Source organism: Leiobunum rupestre, chromosome 2 (assembly GCF_980474605.1).
Source record: "Leiobunum rupestre chromosome 2, qqLeiRupe1.1.hap1, whole genome shotgun sequence".
NCBI classification, from domain to species: domain Eukaryota; kingdom Metazoa; phylum Arthropoda; class Arachnida; order Opiliones; family Sclerosomatidae; genus Leiobunum; species Leiobunum rupestre.
This window is the reverse complement of record NC_143385.1, coordinates 18,687,523-18,709,147: the sequence shown is the minus strand read 5'-3', so window position 1 is coordinate 18,709,147 and position 21,625 is coordinate 18,687,523. Positions and strand designations below refer to the sequence as shown.

General features: G+C 34.7%; 2 protein-coding genes across 3 annotated transcripts; both read left to right on the top strand.

Moving 5' to 3' along the window:
• The first annotated feature begins 13,154 nt into the window (after positions 1 to 13,154).
• On the top strand, positions 13,155 to 16,239 carry LOC149956285 (uncharacterized). The gene is made up of 4 exons (XM_090166831.1): positions 13,155 to 13,404; positions 13,478 to 13,628; positions 14,091 to 15,439; positions 15,494 to 16,239. The coding sequence occupies exons 3-4, from the start codon at positions 14,092 to 14,094 to the stop codon at positions 16,237 to 16,239; spliced, it is 2,094 nt and encodes a 697-aa protein (XP_090022957.1). The 5' UTR covers positions 13,155 to 13,404; positions 13,478 to 13,628; position 14,091.
• On the top strand, positions 16,156 to 18,852 carry LOC149956284 (uncharacterized). Of its 2 annotated transcripts, none has more exons than XM_090165474.1 (9): positions 16,156 to 16,242; positions 16,460 to 16,663; positions 16,867 to 17,106; positions 17,407 to 17,472; positions 17,537 to 17,650; positions 17,748 to 17,957; positions 18,052 to 18,281; positions 18,339 to 18,498; positions 18,583 to 18,852. In XM_090165474.1, the coding sequence occupies exons 2-9, from the start codon at positions 16,465 to 16,467 to the stop codon at positions 18,711 to 18,713; spliced, it is 1,350 nt and encodes a 449-aa protein (XP_090021600.1). In that variant the 5' UTR covers positions 16,156 to 16,242; positions 16,460 to 16,464; the 3' UTR covers positions 18,714 to 18,852. The 2 variants fall into 2 exon arrangements, with proteins under 2 accessions (XP_090021600.1, XP_090021599.1); XM_090165473.1 differs by having other exon boundaries at positions 17,748 to 17,978.
• Positions 18,853 to 21,625: the final 2,773 nt, after the last annotated feature.

The following is a 21,625-nucleotide window of genomic DNA, read 5'->3' as shown; positions in this document are numbered from 1 at the left end:
TTAAGATTAGTTGCGGGAAAAGTGAAATAGAAAAACATGCAAAGGGTTCAAAACATCTGCTAAATATTAAGAGTTTGGCAAGTAATCGTAGCATTTTGGAGAATATAAAGACGTCAAAAGAACATAATGCTGTGAAAAGTGCTGAATTAAAACTAACAGCGTTCTTTTCCGAACACAATTTGCCATTACATACTGTAGACCACCTAATTCCTGTTCTTAAAACAAGCTTTAAAGACACCAAGACTGTTCAAAATATTAGCCAAGGAAGGACAAAATGTAGAGCCATAATGAAAAATTTTCTTGCAAAAGAAATTAATGAAAAAACAGTTAAACATTTACAAAAGACCAAGTTTTCCATACTTGTTGACGAAAGCACTGATATAGCCGATTTAAAAAACCTGTGCTTGCTAGTGATATACGTGGATAACAGTACTGGTGTTGTGGAAACAGAACTTTTAGAACTTATTAAATTAGATGCTAAAGATTGTTCAGCTGAAAAGCTTTTTGAATCATTTAAACTTTGTCTAATTTAATATGATTAATTCCAATGACAAATGTTATAGCAGTGGCGTGCGACGGTTGCTCCACAATGGTAGGAAACCACAATTCATTTTTCAGTCGTCTGAAAGAAAATTTGCCGGGTACTGTTCTACTTAAATGCAACTGCCATTCTTCTGCACTCGTTGCAAGCAAAGCATGTGCAGAACTGCCCAGATCATGTAAAGAATTGATAAGAGGTGTTTCGTCTTATGTTTCTGAAAGTGGGAAGAGATGTGCAAATCTAAGAGATTACTTAAGCCAAGAGAGCAAAAAATTCTTAAACTGGCCTCAACGAGATGGATTGTTATGCACCCATGTGTAGTAAGAATTTTGGAAAACTGGACTGCGTTAGAAATTATTTTCTACTAGCAGTTTATGAGGACAAGCTAAAAAGTGCCGAAACTATTCTCACAGAATTGAGGAAGAAATATACCAAAGCATACATTTATTTTTGTAAATATGTTTTGAATGATTTTAATTCCTTCAATGCTTTATTGCAATCGAGGAAAATCTAAATTCATTGCATAGTAGAAAACCCAAAACAATTGGTAAGAGAGATAGGTCAAATTTTTTTGAAACCACACGTACTTAGTGGCGATTTGTTAAAAATTATTTGCAAAAACCCTCACAATCAACTAAGTTTGGATAAAGTATATCTTGGGCCAGAAAGCAAAGCAATTTTTGTCTTAACTTCCACCCGAAACTAAAAAACAACAAGATGTAATAAGAATGAAAGTTGTTGAATTTTATATGAAAGCATTTAATAAAAGGCAGAGCAGGCTCATAGTGACAATATTATGAAGAGTAATGGGTAGCGAATGCTTAAATTCATATTGTGTAATTAGATCACACTTTGAAGCAAATGATGTGAGATGTTTTAATTTTAAGCCTTGTAATAGGCACTTTGAATTACATAATCAAACAATGTATCAGTCAAACAACCAAAATGTTTAAATTTGTAAATTTAATAAAATTAATTTGAAAAAGTTAATTTTCCAAAAATTTATGGCATGTTTTCCGGTGAGTTTTCGTTGGGGGCGGAGCTAAAAAGGGGTGTGGGAAATCGTGGGAAGTTTACTATCCAGTTATGAGAATTTCGACTTTAATACATTGGCAACACTGATTGATAACATCAAAAGTAACATAAGACCTAAAAGTCAGTCAGAACTGTATAGTGATTAATGATAATTGGTCCTAAAGTAAAAAAGGGAAACGAAGAGGGAGTCGGAAAATACTTCATAAAAATCGACATACTCGAGCGCTACCGTGTGAGGCGGCTTAGAACTAGAGTGATATTCCCACGCGAGCTGTGCGCTAGTAAAATAGCGCCAATTCTCTGTGCATCTAAAATGTATCAGGTTGCGGCTTAAAGAGTTTCAAGCTAATGGACAAGTTATAAAACAATGTGATGCTAAATACATTGAAATAATTTATAACAAAGCTTTAACAAAGTTCGCCTTGTCTCAACGTCACACACATTCACAATACGCAGAAGTAACGTTATACTACACCCAATGCAATATCAAACATAAAAGTAACAGAAACAAAAAAAAAGAAACAAATACGTAAAATGTTTATAATCTTCCCACCAAAACAAATATTACGTGTATTTTTATCCTGGTTTTACTGGTATTTAAGCACAAGAGATGTAGACGTCAATGGCTCATCGGTAAAACGTCCGTGTTGTAAGAATGTGCCCCGGGTTCGATTCCTGACGACGATCGTATTTAACTACAAATTGTTCAATTTTCACATTTGATAAATTTATACGTTTAAAAAAAATAAAATGGAACAGGAAAAATTGACGTTAATAAATTTAAAACTGCTTAGAGCACTTTGGCCAAAGTGGCTCAGTGGTTAGAGTAAATCTCTTGCACGCAGCAGACCCGGGTTCGATTCCCGGTCGGCGCCAGTGAATCGCAAATAGACACTCAGACGAATACCGTGAACAATTGGTGTAAACCCTGCCATTGGAAGTTGGGAGTTTTCCATAAAACTCAGTACTCGGTCCATCCCAAAAGTCAGTAATAAGAAGACGTTGAAGAGAAAACGCCCGTACACCCACAACCATTATAACACAACAAACACACTCAACACCCACACCCAACCCCTACAACCGTCATAACACAACAAACAAAAACACCACAAACACACCCTACCCCCACAACCGTCATAACACAAACTCAACATTCACACCCTACACATAAACATTATAATAACGAAATATCCATTCAAACTGAGTAAAAACTGTTGCGTCGGTGAACTTTAACGAAAAAAAATATCCAAAACAGACCAATTAATCCGCTAAGGCTCACCGTCGCACGGTGGTTTTTCCAACCCTTCGACTTCGTTCCCTAATTCCAAGCAACCACGAACGCAGAGATTTCATGAAACTGCGTACGCAATGATTAAACTTTGCACAGAAAATACGAACGCGTTCGCAGGACAGACATACAGACAAACAGACACGGTGATTGTACAACCCCTCCTAGGAGACATAGATCTTCTGTAAAAGTATATTCTTCTCATGTCTTTGGCTTTCACTATCCGCGTTTGCCTAGGTTTTTTATTGGTAAGGTAGATCTGCTAGAATGTATTAAACCCAACTATGATGTGACATTCTTAATAATTTGGAATTATGAAATTAGCTATAGTTGAAAATTCATTTCAGCCTCGCTTCGTTATTCTAAAAAGTTTAAGATGTCAACAATAAAAAGGGCCTTGTAATGATACTAGAATGAAAGTGAACGACTTGAAAAATAACATAATAAAAGCGGAAAATTTTAGCAGTTACACACAAGGGAAAAGTGGCGTTAATTCCGCGAGTAGGTCTTACTCCATATTATTCAAATATATATAATCAGATAGGCGTAATTTGGTGCCTTTGGTAATAGCCTAAGTCATCAAGCGACTTTTAAACCATTTATTCAAGTGAGCGGATTAACACGTAGGAAGGTGGGGGCAAGACCTTCATGCTACGCGAGCCAACAACTCCCTACAAAAATTACAACCATTATCCTAAGGAAGTCTTGTTAACTATGTTTGTTTTAAATCATGTAACTCTGGTTTTTTCTTTTTATTTAAATTTAACCAGTTTTCTTCTAAATCGTGGGTTCGATCATTTTTTTTGGTGTGTTGTAAATTTCAAAAGGGTATGGACCCAGAACGGAACTGCCGTTAAGTTGCTAATTTGAGGTTCTTGGTCTCTACTGTATCCTGGCTCCTGATCTACCATATCCTGACTTCTCTTACGATGGATGGCCTGCTTCGTCATGACATTGACAAACACTGTCCGGTTCCGATAATTTGCTAATTTGTAAGAAACAACTCAACGATGTCTTGACAAAATCAGATGCATACGACTTTTGCATGGGAGATAGGACGGAACCAGTAAGGAAAAATTGTGAACGGTGAAAATAATACATCCTTTGATAAATCTATCCTCACCGTATGCATCTTTGAGTCCTTGGCAATTGATGAATACCGAGAATTCGGAAGGCTGTTGGACAAATTTCTGGGTACAAATAAACTGTCACAGAGCTTGAATGACTTCTTATTGGCTATGCAACACGAGACGGATAAGCCGTTGCTGACTCATCCGGGTTGATCAATAGAAGTCACAGCAGAAGCACAGGATATTCTTCAAAACCAAATCCCTCAAGATATCTTTTGAATTGCATTAACTTCGGCTGGCATTGGCATTTAGCAAAGAATTACATGAAACCGAAGCAGTCGATTTGAAGCAACGAAACCAGCGGAAGCAGAAGCAGTACCATCACCAAAACCATCAACGGTTGAGGTCTTTGCGTTGCAAATAGTCTGGTTGCTCGTCCATTTACAGTGGGGTTTATGGTATTTTGATTCCTTCACAACACAGCTTTAGAAAATTTGATAGTAAAGCTACACTACAAATAAAGTGCAGATGATTGCTCACGGAGAAGGTAACATCCATTTAATTTTACATTTAAATCAATCCTCATGAGTTTCAAAATTGGAAATACCGTACGACACGGATTTATCCATATTGTCTGGCAAATAAGCGATTTCACCTGCAATGTATTATCCCTGAAGGGTGCTATGCAGCGGAACGCCAAGATGGAGTTTCAAACTACCGCGACGTCCTGTAGACGAGAAAGGAAAAGGCGATCGTCGTTTAATTCTATTCCTGCTAAGGTGAAGTCTCGATTTCGTTTGGATATCAAGGTGGACCAACAAGCATGGCATGAATTTTTGGGTCTTCAAGACAAGCACCAGAAACTGGGAAACCGTTCTGAAACTGACAAGCCATGCGAGGATTGTGTCTATGGCAAGATGACTCGTCAAAACTTCAGCACAAGAATCGAAAAAGTTAATAAACCGGGAAAAAGGGTCTATTCCGACCTTCGTAGTATAGTCTCAGCATTTAAAAAACCTAGCCAGGAGGATTATCACACTTCATGTTCATGTGGCGTAAGGTCATTCGGAAATTTTCAGGCGTTAATTAATTTTTACTCCTTTAATATCTGCGATGTGACAACTCATTTCACAGAATTAGGGAGTGCATTCATCTAGCCAATATATATGCTGGTCTTTAAACAAATTGTAAAATATTTGCATAAATCAGATCCTAATTATTTACTTGGTATTTTATTTTCCACCTTTGCGAATGCAATTGATGTCATGAGCAGAAAAGATACTAAAAATGTCATAGTGAGTCCACGATTCATTGTTCAATCTAAAGTAAAAATAAATAGTTTGCTGTAGTTTTAATTTTAAAATAATTTTATGTTATTTTGATTCAATCTATTATTGTTAATTGCTTAATAAAACCGTTTAATATATAAACGTTAATCTTTAATCGATTGTGAAAACTTTTAAATAAAGTTAATTATTGTAGTAATTTATGTTTTTAAACTGTTGAAATTTAATTTTATTGGAAATTGATTTTAAGTTACGATTTTATAAAATATTTTCTAGTTAAAATTTACAATATTATATAAATAAAATTATCACATATCGACTGTTTAACTTTCGGTTCAAGTACCTTATATTATGCCTATGTTTATGTGACAATTTCCGATATTTGGTAAAATATCCTATGAATTGGTCGAAAGTTTACAAAATTCCTCTTTGTCAATGTAAATTTCATAGTCTTATGATCTACTTTTTCTTGAATATTGTCTTAAAATAGGGCTCTTTTATTACGAACAATATTTTGATCAACATGTATATTAAATAAAAAAGCTCACTTTGAGAATCTAATTCTAGATGTGCTAAAATAAGCGCTATCTCAAACACCTATTCCCAAATTCAATCCCCCTGTCCTTTTACAAATGGCGCTTATCTTTTACACCCGAAAATTAACTTTGCAGGAAAAATTAATAAAACCATTTCTCAAACACCCATTCCATGAGAAAAAAATCAACAACCCCTGTAAATCCACTTTATAAGATCATTAAGACAATCTTATAGGATTTTTTTAAAGCAGTGCTTCATCAAAAACTTAGTGCAGATAGATTAAACGTAATCACCTAGTTATTCCCTCTGTGAAAAATATATTTTTTCAGTAAGCAACATTCTCATGGGTAAAAGTGCCAAAGATTACTCCGCATTAAAGCAATGCAAAAAAAGTGAAGAATTTCACTATAAATTGCAATGTACTCTTTTCACATATAGTGCACCCTGGATAATTATTTATTTAATTGTCCAAAAAGTTTAATGTTTGCCCTTTTACTCAATTTCCACATTATTTAAAAATTAAACTTATAATTAATTCATTGCTCTTTTATTTTAAAAATGGCAGACGCAATGCCACCACTCGATTTTTAGGTAAGCTTTGCATATTACAATAGCATTTGTTTGTAATAATTGTTTGTTTTCTTCAGTTTTAACGTGAAAGGATAGGCAATTGCCCGAATAAACTTTTCAATTTTAACAAAAATAAGTTCTAAGAAAAGAATTTAAAATATTATTATTGTTTGATAAAAAGAATTAGATGGAGATACTGCTTCACGGTGTTTTAAAAGGGCAGTTTTGGGGAAATACAAAATTATGAAAAGATTTATCTAAATTGTTGTATAAAGAAAATGCGGCTGCGCTTTCTGTAAAACAAAACAAGGTTTTATTGTTGGTAAATTGTCCCAATAATGAGTCACATTCAAATTTGTTACAAATCGATTTTAATCATAAGTTACTTAAGACAGGTGCTACTCGACAAGGCTGGAGTTTACCGTCGTAAAGAGCTATGGTTAATTCTTAGGAAACATCCTATCGTTGTTCAAAATTTTTAGGTCGAAAAATTTGCTTCAGACAACCGAGGAAAGTTTCTTTAAGTATGATAAAATTCGCGAATAAGTAGATTAGTCAATCATGAAAAGGGAGAAAAAAGCTAAATCCTAAACAAATTTGAAGTAATTTAAAGAAATTTAAAAACTATGATATTCGAGTGAAAAACTTAATTAAATTAAATAAATTAGCCAGAAACTCCAACGGTAGACCGGTTTCGTTCAATTTATTTGGAACTCATCAGTACGGTGCGGGAAATCTGGCTGGCGACTATTAAACCGAAAAGAGAAAGTTCAGTGCGAGGAAGATTCAGTGTGGGGGGAAAATTGAACGCTGAATTTTTTCGGTTTAATTTATTTTTTATAATATTTTTTGTATCGCGAAACGCTGGTTTTTTACAAATCTACTATTTTTAAACTGATATATAAACGAAAATTTTCTTAATTTTTTGAAAATCCTAACGTATGTGGATATTTTTTTCATTTAAGTCAAAGCGTTTATCGGCACGTTCAGCATGAAGGTCTTCAAGAACTGTTAAAAAATGATACAGAACTTTCCGAGCAAGTGAGAATGATAGCATCGTTGGCGCTTGTCCCAGAAGTTCATCTAGAAACAGCATTCAAATCACTTCGCATTTACATGAATTCAGCAGCTCAGCCTGTACTTAATTTAGAGGTCGGCGTTTGGATAAAAATTAACCGTTTAGTGGGATAATATCCATAAAAATAATCCGTTATTTTTGGCTTTTTCGCGTATTAAATCGGTTCTATCCATGGATAAAGTTTAACTAATACATTTAAAATTATTCCCCTGGGAAAAGAGATAAGGATGAGGCTAATCTAATAGCCACTCGGGAGAAAAATGGATAACACATAAGGCTGGGATATATCCTACACATCACACTTTCATTTTTTTTATAATTATGTGGATCCATTGGAAATACCCCAAAATTAAAGGTCGTTAGTCTAACCTACCGAAATGCTATTATTAAAACCTCATTGGCCCGGCCGCTCTTGGTTTTTGAAAGCTCGGCATAAAACTTGCTCATTTACAACGAAGGAAATGACAGTTGGATCCATTTTACCAAATTGTTTGGTTTCATAAACCTTAAACAAAAACTCGTTCTAAGAAGAGTAGTTTGTTAATGTTATAAAGATACGATTAAAATAAAATGTTTAAGTTTAGTTTCAACCATGTTAGCCTGGTCCAATTCTTTGAAATTTATGCTTAGTTTAATCTTTAAAGATAAGTATAAAAACACCAAGATGTTCGCACTCAATGTGCAACCCGATCACACCCATAGATTATTCTGAAAGAGCATTTCGTGTTTCTAATTATTCTTTTTTCAAAACTCAAATAGATAGCTTAATAAAAAATATGCTCGAACTCTAATTAAGCCAACAATTCCAAGACTTGAAAACATGCTTTGAGTTCTGCAACAAAAACTACTCCAATTTTGAGTGGATCAGCGGTAGCAAGTTTTAACAAAACTGCGCGCAATTGATGTAGTTTCGAATAGAATACCGTGCTCGTGTTCGACCTTTATTACGAAAGAAATCCCGTGTATTCAAATATTTATTGTCCGTTAATAGATTGGTAAGAATATTTTATCAGAGGAAATTTTGCCTAGAGTAAACGTATTTTCCAAACACTAATCGTAATAAGAAGAAATAAATTAAGAGGAGTGCACTCGAATTTCCAACATAGGCCTCTCAGAGCAAAATGCAGTAGACATTCGTACACACCGGTAAAAGTTTTTAAAGAAAACTACCCCAACTTTGATTGAGTTATACCAGATGCTAATATCTGGTAAAGAGTTCAGTTATTTTAACGAAAGAACACGAGTTCTATGCAGGGTATACATGAACTCCGAAGTTCTTGATGACTCCCAATTAATTTTAACGAACCAACTTAAAAATGTAACTGCGGGAATATATTCGGTATTCCGCGCAACCGTAGATGGGGGTAAAGGCCTTGTTCCATTTATTAAAACACGATGAAAAACGAAAGATTCTTCGTGCAGATTACTAATACAGGGTGTCCACTAAAAAATGAACCAGGGCGAATATCTCAAAATATGTTTTAAGTACCATTTTGAAATTTTCAAGTCGCATACAAGATGTAGGGGGATGACCTTGATCCATGTCTTCAAGGTCATCCAAAAACTAACTCGAGAATCGTAAGTGTTACAAAGTTCGTTCCAATTATAAAAGTGTTCCACGTGACGTTTTAATAACAAATGGCTTTGACTTGATCGGATTTGACCAATAGCAAGCCGAGAAATGCTAGATGAAAAACAATAAGTTCGTTAAGTTGATAACGTGTCGTAAGTGAGGTTCGGGAGCTGATAACTCTAAAAATACTCGTGTTAGAGTACTGAAATTTGCTACACATACTCATCAGAATTGAGGGCCTTTAGTTGAAATATTTCAATGACCTTGAAATATGTCTAAAAGGTCATCCATAAACTAACGCGAGCGCCGTAAGTGTTAGAGAGTTGGTTCCAATTAGAAAAGTATTCCACGTCACATTGTAGGTCTAATTATCTTTGATACGATCGAATTTGACCTATAGGAAGTCGAGGAACTGTTTTTCAAAATCACAAAGGTCGTTAAAATGAAAATTGAAAGAAAACGCACATAACTCGAAACCAATTCGTGTTACAGCGAAATTTGCTAGACAAACTCATTATGGTGGGAGTTTTTCAAGTTTGTAAAATTGGATGACCTTGAAGACGTGGTTTAAGGTGTGAAAACATTATCTCGCGATCCATTGGGTTTAGAAACTAGGTTTCAATAGGAAATTTGCTAATCACCAATTTTTCGTCAAAGTAGTTTTGAACCATGTCTTCAAAGACATTCAAAAATGACCTTGAGAAATAACTTGAAACTGAATCAGCTTAAGCCACGTCTTCAAGGTCATCCTATTTTAAAAACTTGAAAAACTCCCAAAATAATGAGTCTTAACGAACGGCAATGTTTGTTTCCAATAAGTCCTAGCAAAAGCTTATCATAAATCTAGTTCCAAGTGCCTCTTTATCAGGGTTGTTGCGGAATTCACAGTTTTAAATTCCCTGACATTTCCAAGTTTTTCCGAGCGAAATCTAATATTTTTCATATTGTTTGTTACTAAATTTTATTTAATTATTCAACGCAGAATGAGTTGTTCCGATTTACACCCAGTGTCTCAAGCTGGGATTGATCCCGGCTTCTGTTGCTGTTATTTGAAAATGCTAACCACTTCACCACCCCACTTTAGCCTAGCCGTACATAACCTAGCCTAACCTAGCCTAACCTAACTAACCTTGCATAACACAAACTTACCTAGCGTAAACAAACCTAAAATAACCTAGCGTAAATCAACCCAACAAAATTAATGGCGCTATCGTCGTCCCGAAGTAGGTCCTGCATTAATTTACAGATTTAATTATTTGATGGGAAAGAGACTTTTAAACTCAGCCGACCTTTATGTCTCAAGGTCATATCGACCGTAAAGACATTTTCGCCAGCTAGACTTTGTTGTGGTACTGTGATATTTCTTGGCCAATAAGCCAGCTAAAAGTATGAAAAAATGCCATCGCTTTGTCGATCAGCTGTACGACTAAATATCGAATGGCCAACTGCTTTTGGGGTAGGACATCCCAACTTAAAAAGGAGTGTTGAAGGACAGTACTCCACACCTGTTACGACCGTGTCTCGTCGACCAAAATCGTTGTAGTCGGGCCAGCTACGTTGTGCTAAATTTAATACTATTTCGTCCAAAGCCTATATCAGGCTAGTGAGAAAACCAAGTTACTAATTTTCCTACGAAATGCTCTAAGCCTGTTCAAAAATATAAATTTAAATCCACAAAACGCGATCCCCCTATTCGGCTTTCAAGTTGCTTGCTACGCAACGCATTTTGGAAATTTTAAATGTTTAGGCTTAGTTTCTCTTTTCGGTGTAATAGTCGCAATCCAGATTTCCCGCACGGTACTGATGAATCCCAAATAGGATGAAACCGGTATACCGTTGGAAATTCTGGAGATTTCATTTTATTTCATTTATCACTCCATGATCTATTTGGTACTTGTTTCGCGTCTTTTTGTTTGCTCGAAGACCTATCGGTACGAGCTTATGACACGCAGCGCCTCTCGTGGCGAGATCACGCGTAACTTGATTAAAAGTTTTTCCCCGCCCCCATTGAAATTAATGTTAAGTTGGCGATAATTAAACGTTAATTAACCTACCAAATGATATAAGAAATATTTAACTGACAAATTTTCCCTGTTATATGAACTTCAATGTAATATAAAATCGTCTTGAAAAATCGTTTATCGCTTTATAACATTCAAGAATAATATTTTTAACGTGCCATGTGGATCATCGAACATCTGTTCGTCTAAGTAAGGTTTGCGTTGTCAACGCGCGTATTAGAAAGCCAAATGATTTTATATAAAGTAGGTTGGAATTCGGAGCGATATTAATACTCTTCGCGAATTTGGTCATCCATGAATTAAAAATATTAATTTTCTAGGTTTAATCATAAAGGTTAAATTTTTTTACCATGGTTAATATATAATTTAAAAGTAATAAAATTTTCACAACGACGGATACTTCATAGGTTTATTTAAAAGCTTGTTTCAGAATTTTTCATCATTCAGAATTACTTATTAAAGTAGACGAAAATTTGAAAGCGTAGAATCTTGCCCAGTCTTAAACCTCGGTTTAATCTACCGCGTATTTTGAAACGGAAAAAACCGATAATTACCGTTAAATCTTGGATTAATAATTCGATATTTTTAATCCAAGGTTAAATGATGGCGAACGCTAATTGTAATACGAAACAAATAACGAAATACGTGGAATTTTTGCCGTTAAATGTTCTTAGAACATATTTCGTTATTTGTTGCTTATTACAAGGAGTGTTCACCATCATTTAACGATAGTAATCAGGTTTTTCCGTATCAAAATACGCGGTAGATTTAACCGAGGCTTAAGACTGGGCAAAATTCACCGCCTTTCTGTTGACAAGTCAAACTTTACCTAGAAGAACAGATGCTGGGTTATCTACATGGTGCGGGAAAAATATTTTTTTTTTGATGTTATAAAGCGATTAACGATTTTTCAAGACGATTTAATATTATATTTAAGTTCATATAAACGGGAAAAATTGTCAGTTGAATATTCCTTATAGCATTTGGTATGTTAATTAACGTTTAAGTATCGCCAACTTTACATTAATTTCAATTAGGGCGGGGAAAAACTTTAAACCAAGTTACGCGCGAGCTTGCCTCTAGAGGCGCTGCACGTCAATCGCTCGTACCCTATTCGCTAATTTTTGCATCCTTTGCATTCTAGTCCATAGGTGGTTCCTTTTAACGTATCAACCAATAACGCAACTTAAGGCTGTTATTTCGTTAAATATAGATTTTATATTCAAATCTGTAATATCTAAAATTAAAAAAGTTATACAATTTATTAAAAAAAAGAATTTTCTGGCAATTGAATTGAATTACGTGGAGGGTTCATCTAAATTTTGATTTTCAAACACACTTCAATTCTGGATTTAATTGAAAATCGTTATTCTACTACTCGGATTAAGTAAAAGGACATTTATATTTAAAAATACGACATTTGGTTTCAGAATTGGAATTTTTTTAATAAATTTTTCTAGTTTAGAAGAAACAATTTTGCTAAGCGAGCAAGAGTACTCTGTGGGTCCAAACAAATTGGACTAATATTGGCTAACAGCGATGACTATCGTTGTTTTACCAAGATTTGCTTTCATCGAAGTTTCAGAACTCTTGCAATTTCCTAATAATTATAGCATTTTCAACCAGTTTTAGATGTCAACGCAAATAAGAATAGTGATGCCGCTTTGTACTTATGTTAATTTATTGTTGTATTTCGAGAAACACTCAATATAAATTCCGGTGAAAAATATTGTTTTTTTTTTCTGGGTTGCACACCCAGCAAACACAAAAGACCCAAGCGATGTCCGAAAAAGATCCAAACCTCCCTTTCTGGCCCCATCGAAATTTGAATTTCTAGGAATATACCTGGAATATCCAAAAAAAAAATCCATAACCCCATAACCTAGGGATATCTCTAAGATATCCATATAACTAATTCCACAATCGGCTTCACGAAAAACGTTCCTAAGATATCCAAAAAAACAAACATCACCAGCGCCCCAGAAAAGCTTGCGGCGTATATCGCACGTGATAAGAAATATTCCGAAAAAAAATAAACACAGTTTGTTTTTATAAATATTTAAAAAAATAATAAGGATTTATTTTAACATCATTCATTATTTTTAAATTAATATCATTGATTTCTTATATTTTTTATTATTCTGAAGCATTTGCATATAGGTGGCACGGCAAACACGTGATACTTCCAGACAGGGGGGTTAGGTTATTAAAAAAAAGGAGAACTCCGGTCACGGCGTGCTTACTGTGCTTCGTATTTCCCTTTATTCGACGCCATTTTTGCCTATCGTGTAAGTGTACGGTTTACGCGTTATCCGGCTCCAAATTTTTATATTTGCGTTGCTTTTCTTTTAAATCGGTGTAGTTTTGTTGGTGGATTTCGACGATTAGCTTTACTAGAATCGAAGGTAACTATTAAATTACATGTCATTTCGTTTAACCATATTTTTATTGATATTAATTAATGGGTTATTATTGTAGATTGAGAGTTAGGCCTTTGGCTCTATAAGCCTTAAATCAATTTATGACTAGCACCGTGGGCCACGTTCCAGCCCTCGAGGTTACTGAGCTGTTTTCCGTAAACGATAACTAATACCACTAACGAAGGCCGTCGGGTTCATAGGCGTAAAATGTAAGTAATAATGGCTTGAATTTACAAATAAGTGGCTGAAGAAGTATTTTAATTTTTATTTTAATGTTAAGTATGTCAACTAGAAATGGCTGATTTAGATATTTATAATTTTAATCAATTTAAGTTAAAGCTTAAGATGTGTTCAGTGTGTTGGTTGACTTAGACAATTATTAGAAATGATTAGATTTCGAATTTTGCGTAGTAATTAATATAAACTGCAGGTACAAACGCATAATATTTACGTGAATTTTATAAAATTAAAAAATTCTATATGTTTAAAAAACTTGATTTGAGCTTAAACTTTATTTAAATTTTTAGTTAGAAACCTAGTTACTTAATAACGAGTTTGTGGTGCTAAACTAAATTAAAATGTTTCAGGCTCATTAAATAGTAAAATATAGTCCATAAATATATTGCTTAGAATTTAAAACAACTTATATATTTGTATTACGTAAATGATAGAATGCCGAAAGGGAGATACAAGCCGTTATCTTCATTGTCTGCACGCCAGCGAGCCAGGCGAATTAGTGCTGTTACAAACGAAACATCAGATCAATTTTTGAAATACAATGATCGAAATAGCCAAGAACAGGGTGAAAAAAATTTCGATTATAAAAGCTCTTCAGAAATAGAGAATGATGGGAAAGTAGATGAGTCACCCTCTGATGAAGAATTTGATGGATTAACTTCTGACAAAGAACTAGATGGTTCAACTTCCGACGAAGTAGATATTCAACTGTTAAACTCTGAGTCTGAAAACAATAATGAAATTGAAGGAGAAACTGTTATTACTAATGGTATACCTGATGACGAAAATAATTTTGAATCTCTACAAGACATAGCTGGTGCTGATAATGTAAAAGTTAGCCTAGCGAGATGGGTGACTGCCTTTGGAATCAGTAAAAATTCGGTTAATGGTCTTCTGAAAATCCTCAAAAATCATCAATGTTTTAAAGATCTTCCCTTGGACTCGCGAACGTTACTACAAACACCTAGATCTTCAACAGTCGAAGAAATACCTCCTGGCCGCTACTATCATTTTGGACTAGAAGCAGGTATTCGGCACATGGTTAGTCATCAACAGGAACAAGCTGCTACAGTACCCGTCTTCAAAATATTGATAAACATCGATGGCTTGCCTTTAGGAACAAGTACTACCAGCAACTTTTGGCCCATATTGGGAGCCATTTCATCTATGGAAAATTCCAAGCCGTTCGTTATCGGATTATATCACGGTTTAAACAAACCAAAGTGCTCTGATTTGTATTTGTCGTTATTTGTATCAGAGACCAACGTTCTGATAGATAGTGGACTTATAATAGACGGTGTGCAAAAAACAATTGAAATATTTGGGTTCATTTGCGATACCCCGGCAAGGGCATTTATTCGTAAAGTGAAAGGCCATAATGGGTACTTTGGTTGCGACAAATGCACCCAGGCAGGGATAAGACGTAGAAAACGGCACTGCTTCCCTTTAGTTGAATTTGAATTAAGAACCAACAATAATTTTAGAAATAAATTTCAAGAAGGACACCACCATGGATCTAGTATTTTGGAAGAACTAACTAACATTGACATGGTAAATGATTTTCCTCTAGACTATATGCATCTTGTTTGCTTGGGGGTTGTCAAGAAAACTCTTAAATTGTGGATGGGAGCCGAGGGTAAAAATGCACTATATAAATTTCGGCCAGATCAGATAACGGAGGTGTCTAATCGTTTGGAAGCGTTAGCACCTGTAACATGCTCAGAATTTGTTAGAAAGCCGCGATCGCTAAAAGATGTTGATAGATTTAAGGCGACGGAGTTCCGTCAATTTTTATTTTATTCAGGCATTGTTGTTTTAAAAAATATTCTTCCTAAAGCTCATTATGAGTTGTTTAGAGCATTGCATGTGGCAATGCGAATTTTAGCCACACCTCACGAAACGCTTGAAAAGATAGAATTCGCTGAAAAACTACTGAAATATTATGTTCAAATGTATGGGGTCCTTTATGGGAAACATCTTATATCGTATAATGTGCATGGCTTACTCCATTTACCTAAAGATTGTTTAAAGTATGGAAATTTAGATGTGTTCAGTGCTTTTCAATTTGAAAATTACCTTTTCACGTTAAAAAATAAAATTGCTAATGCAGGTCATCCTCTGAAACAAGCCATTAATCGCATTACAGAAGAAAGACAAATTGAGAGTGGGTTAAAGGCTAGAAATGAAACGACATTTAGCAAGATACATGAAGATGGACCACTTTTACATGGTTGTACTGACCCTCAATACAAAAAAGTAATTCTATCGAAATTTCAAGTCTCCATTTCTAAACGTGACAACTGCTGTATAGTAGATGACTCTTCAATTGTGGCAATTGAAAACATAGCTTCTTGCGAAGATGACCAGTCAAAATTATTCATAATTGGAAGAAAGTTCATAACAGTTAAAGACTATTTTATTTCACCTTGCCCATCGTCAGAAGTTGGTGTATTCTGTGTTTCAAATTTATCTACGTTAATGAAGTGGCCTCTTTGTCAAATAGTATCAAAAGCAATGAAATATCCAATAGAAAACACAAATACGTTCATCGTAATGCGACTTCTGCATAACCCTACTGAATAAAAGGTAGATCGTACTTACAATTTATCTAATTTTTTGAAACCCGTATGCTCAATGCTTTTAATTATTCATATTTAACAAGCTATAATAATCCATGAATGAATTTATTTCGGTGTTTAAATTTTTGCTAGCTATTTAGTTTTTAACTATTCTTTTACATTCATATTTATTTATTTATTTATTTATTTATTTATTTTATTTATAATCAGTATTGTTTTTATAGTTTAAATGTTTGAAAAGTTCAAAATCGTGGAGTTCGCACACGGTGGGGTGGCCGTGATACCATATTCTTGGGTTTTCAATGGAGACAAAAAACCAAGTTGTTACTGGCCAGGGGACAAAGTGGCTTCCCGTTATGCGAAGAAGCAAGCTACGCCAATAACTGAAGAGTGGGAAACTTATGAAATATCAATCATTTTGAGCTGTGGTAATTAGTGAAATACAATATGATCCTAGAATATCAGGACCAATAGTAACTATAATATCAGGACAAATGTGCATTGAATTTATACTTTGTATATTTTTGCAATTTTTCGGTTCTACGAAATTAAGAAAAATACTATTGGTTCAAATATTTTAAAACCACTGTAAAGTTTGGTATTTAACAAACTTTTCAATATATCATTTCAGAAACGTTTGACGAAGCTTGGAAAAAAATGGTAAAGTATGTAAAGGACACCGATATTTCCAATAGCGAACGCGAGACTGGACCCGGAAAAAGAAAAAGAAAATCAAAAAAGAGTGCTGATCTGCCAAATAAGATACTGACCTCATCCTCATCTGAGGATGAAATAGAACAAGACTCTACTGATAACATCCCGGAGCTTCCAGTGTTGAAATCCATCCTACCTCATTCATCAACCTCCAAAGGTGCAATAAGGTTTAATATATTAGAAGGAAGTAAAGAGGCAACTTTATATTTACACAGTAAAAATTCTTTTAATTAATAAAATAAAATTAAAAGGTCAGACCTGATGATGCCTCTGTAAGAGGCGAAACTAGTCGTTGTTGACCTTTTAATTTTATTTTATTAATTAAAATAATTTTTACTGTGTAATTATAAAGTTGCCTCTTTACTTCCTTCTAATATTACCATATACACAGGTGTTTTAACTCTAAATTAAGGTTTAATACAATTAATCAACCAAATGTTAAAAACTCCTTTTTTAGTTGGAAACTCAACGAATGGCCTCAAAAAAAATGTCAAAAAAAGACCTGTGGAATTGGCAGAATTTGGTAAACTGGTTTAAATTTGCTTGAATTATGTCCCGAAGAGCTTCACTTCATTTTCTATTTTTAGATTCGATCGACGATCAATCACGTAAAAAAACTACAACTACAACTATTAACACGCACGCATCTCTTGTAGATATGGTTAACCTCCCGAACTACGATGACTTGAGTGTCAGTGAAGGTAATTCAAAATGGAAATTTTTTATACTTATTACCGGTTATAATTATAATTACAAGGTCAAATATAATGGTTTGGTTTTTTTATTTCGATTCTGTAGAGTCGACTGATTTTGTTGTAGGACCTATTCGTAAATCAACCCCTGCGAATCAAATAGACAAAATTAGGAAAGTGCCAAACGCAACCTCCGTATGTTCTGAAGCAGATCAAATTTCGCAGTCGCAATCAGGAAATAAATTTGGACAAAGCTTCACCCCAAGTACTCCAAAGAATTGCTCTGACATTGGCCGATCAAAATCTGCATCTAGTCGTATGGTTTCTGTTAGCGAATGTAAGTCATTCAGAAGGTTACAATATTTAAATCTAATATATAATTTCTAATTTCAATGCCCATTTTTATATAGCATGGCTACGGAGTATCTCTCGGAATTTAGAAATTATGAAAACTAACCAAAGGGAAATACTTGAAACCTTAGAAGCAGTTGTAAAAAATACTAAAAGTGCCAGTAAATCTGCCGCATCCGGGGAAGACGTTGAGCAGCTGAGAGAAATATTTGGATTCCCTTTAGAACAAGAAACAGAACTGGATTTTCTAGAAGAATCTTTGAAATCCGTGGAAAATGTCAACAAATTGGTAAGTTGATCTCGTTGTAATTATAAAATATTAAAATAACTTTTGTTAAATTTTTAGAGGTGCTATTTAAAACAATTTGGTGGCGTGACGTTGTACGACGCAGTTAAACGGATATTAAATCACGTCTTCACTGATCTGTTTGCGAAGGAATACAGCTGGGAGGGAAGAAAGGGGAAAAGAACGTTAAACAACCTAAAATTAATGAAAATAGTTATAGGTGAGATAATTAATTCCTACTCTTGTAATTTATTCCTACTTTGTTTTTATGTTTTAAAAACGAATTTTTTATCCTTTAAATCAGACACTGTTCGAAGCTCCAAAACCTTCCAAGAGGCTACAATTACTGATATTGAAAAACAAATTAAATCCTGGTTTAACCACTCCTCCGACAGAGTGAAATCTAAGGAATCCATCACATCGAAGAAAATCTAATTAAGCTCTATTTGAAGATTAATTACTAATTATAGCCTTTTCTTTTAACATATAAAATTACAAATTAGTGTACATAATTCATTAGTAACTGAATGTAAACATTAATTTTTAAAAATGTTAAACGTTATTTTTAGCAAATGTACCTAAATCATGAATTTTAAAATTAAATTGTTTAACAATTTAATAAGCGTGTGTACATTTTTTGCATATTTATGAAAAGCTTAGGATATCTCTATAATGTCCAATTTAATATTCGTTGGACGTTCTATGGATTTTTGTGGATATACTATGTACATACCTGGGGAAAATATAAAGTTTTTATTACTTAATTTAATGTTCTCAGAATATACCTGGGAGAAAACGGGATATCCCAAAATTAAATCCAATATCCCTAGAATATTCCTAGCACCAAAATAAGAACTAATGAAATTCCCTCCAAAGTCCGTGGGATATCGGTTAACCGTCTCAACTTTCCTCTACCGGATGTCTTGGGGATAAGGATACTGATGACATTTGGTTACCCGATGGACATCCCCAAATCGACATTTCTTGTTTTTTGGATATCATATGGATAACATAAATCTCCCAACCTGAGGTCCCTGGAATGTCATAGGAACCTTTTGTGTTTGCTGGGCAGTGTTTCAAAATCGACTTTTTTGTGCCAAAATTAAATTTCAACAAAATATAATGAATGTGTATATATTATTGATCACTGTTTTTAGCTCAGTCCGAAAATATAAATTATATTCTGGTAACTGCCACCAGGGGGCCAAACGTTCCCCTTTGGGAATTTTGTGGAATTTCTTGAGTCAATGTGTGTAAAGGCTTCTGCTAAACGTAAATTTAAAATTCGGTGAAAATCGGTTGTACAGAAGTTCTGTAAAATGCGCTCAAAGTTCAAATTTGATCAAAATATGGCATATTCAAACGGCCTTTTTCCAAAATGTTGCAAGTAGTTGCAGAAAAAATCATCATAATTTGGTAGAATAAGTTCCGCATTATAACTTTCAAAAAGTCCGAGTGCGAAGTTGCGCGAAGTTTTCAAGATATATACATTTTTATAACTCCGAAAAACATTTTTTGAAAACGCAATTTCGACAGGTCTCTGTTCATCTTGTTTTCCTTCTTTCCACTACAAAATATTCTACGCCTGATAAACTTCTATTTCATCCTCCTGTTAGTAGGATTTTGCTGTGCGCATGCTCTCGCAGAAATTGATTTAGATTGTCTCACATGTCTTGTTCCTATGTAATTTCATACAATTTAAAATTTTAGATACAGTCGTTTCATGAAGGAAAAAAATAAATTAAATTAAACAAAACTAAATCATTTTAATTTTTGCTTTTTCTTTGTTTAACAACTTTAGAACAGGAACCTACAATAAATTGAAAGTACCATTTGCCGATTATTATAATCAATATAAATGAAGAAACACACATTTATTATCATGTATTGTGCATTTTGAACAAATTACGTTGAAATAAGTAATGAAATGAATACTTCATTTTTGAAAACAAAAAATACTCGTGTAACAACAAGTAAAATTAATAATAAATAAAAATACACTTTCATTATTTGCACGAGTTAAGTTTTTAATTGATTTAAGTAAAATTAAGAAAATATTATTTAAAAATGTTCCTCATTTTCCAAAATAAGACCAAGACCTTGCATATCCGCATGTAAATCAAATGAATCTTCCAAATCGATGTCGAACTCTTCACCAGCATTAGCGCATGGCGGTTGCAAAAATTCTACTTGATAACTTTCTTTCAACAAAAGAATAACAGCCAAAGGTAGTGGTTTGTTTTTATTTTTTATCTTTCTTTCAACAAGCGAAAAAACTGAGATTACCGGGTCAGACGAATCTAGAGATTGGTTGAAGATGTCAAGTAGGTTATCTCTTCTGCTAGTTTTTATAGCATGGAACTCTCAATACTGGCGATACATCTGGTTTTTTGATTCTGCAGCCTGTTCGCTGAGCAATCCCAATGGTAGAGTAAAAGACTTTATTATGTCTTTTCCATGAACCAGAAGCTTATGCACGCTTACAGGCATGTAGTACCAGCCGTAACTTTCAAGGTATGTGTGAAGTGAACCTCTACAATAATCTACAAATTTATCTTCGTCTACTGGTAATTCGCATGATATTGCGACGAGAATTACGTGCAGCTGTGCTCCAATCCTTAAATGTCGGCAATATTCGACGGTTCCTTTCGTTGAACGCTCTTCGTGCTGTGTTGCCATCATAGGAAGACCCATTTCCACCCGGTTTCGGAAAGTCAACCCTAAGTGCCAATTGGGACAACAGTTTCTCTTAGACATCTCTGTTCGGCCTACGGTCGCGACCTATTAATCAATCAATTAGCCTCCTCCGTGCTCTGGCATAGACTTAAAGTTCTCGACCCTCCGAAGTATTTCGTCTCCGACGTCCAGAGGTCCATGTCTCAATTCTTCTGGGACAGTTTCCACTGGATCTCGGAGAAAAAACTTACCTTCGATAAGAGGTGTGGTGGTCTCGGTCTTGTCCACATTGAAACCAAAATTAAAGCATTTCGCTTAGCCCTCTGTGCCGACCTAGTAAACGCCAGCGTTCCCAAGCTCCCGCACGTTATAACCGCGGAGGCTGTCTTGAGGGGCCTGCGACCTTCCTTAAACTCAATTTCCGACATTTTTCTTTCCATTTTACCTCTGGGTAGTCTTGGCCGCACGGTCTACGCCTCGTCTACGTGGGCTGAGTCGCCAATCGTGTTGCAAACTGACGATCTCTCTTTCGATACTGTCGGAAATCTGCCGATTTTCGACAACCGTTTCATCCTTGACCCGGGCGGTGCCCCTTTTAGCACCGTCCTTCATTCTCGTTTTCGTTTCTGCAGATCGCTGTCGCGTCCGAGACCTCATAGATCCTCTTTCCA

Coding starts and splice junctions, on each gene's coding strand:
- LOC149956285 (XM_090166831.1), top strand. CDS start 14,092: ATGCCGAAAGGGAGATACAAGCCGTTATCTTCATTGTCTGCACGCCAG. Junction 15,440..15,493: donor ATTTAAGGCGACGGAGTTCC/GTCAATTTTTAT, acceptor TTCTTCCTAAAG/CTCATTATGAGTTGTTTAGA.
- LOC149956284 (XM_090165473.1), top strand. CDS start 16,465: ATGTTTGAAAAGTTCAAAATCGTGGAGTTCGCACACGGTGGGGTGGCC. Junction 17,107..17,406: donor TCATTCATCAACCTCCAAAG/GTGCAATAAGGT, acceptor CTCCTTTTTTAG/TTGGAAACTCAACGAATGGC. Junction 18,282..18,338: donor TGGAAAATGTCAACAAATTG/GTAAGTTGATCT, acceptor TTAAATTTTTAG/AGGTGCTATTTAAAACAATT.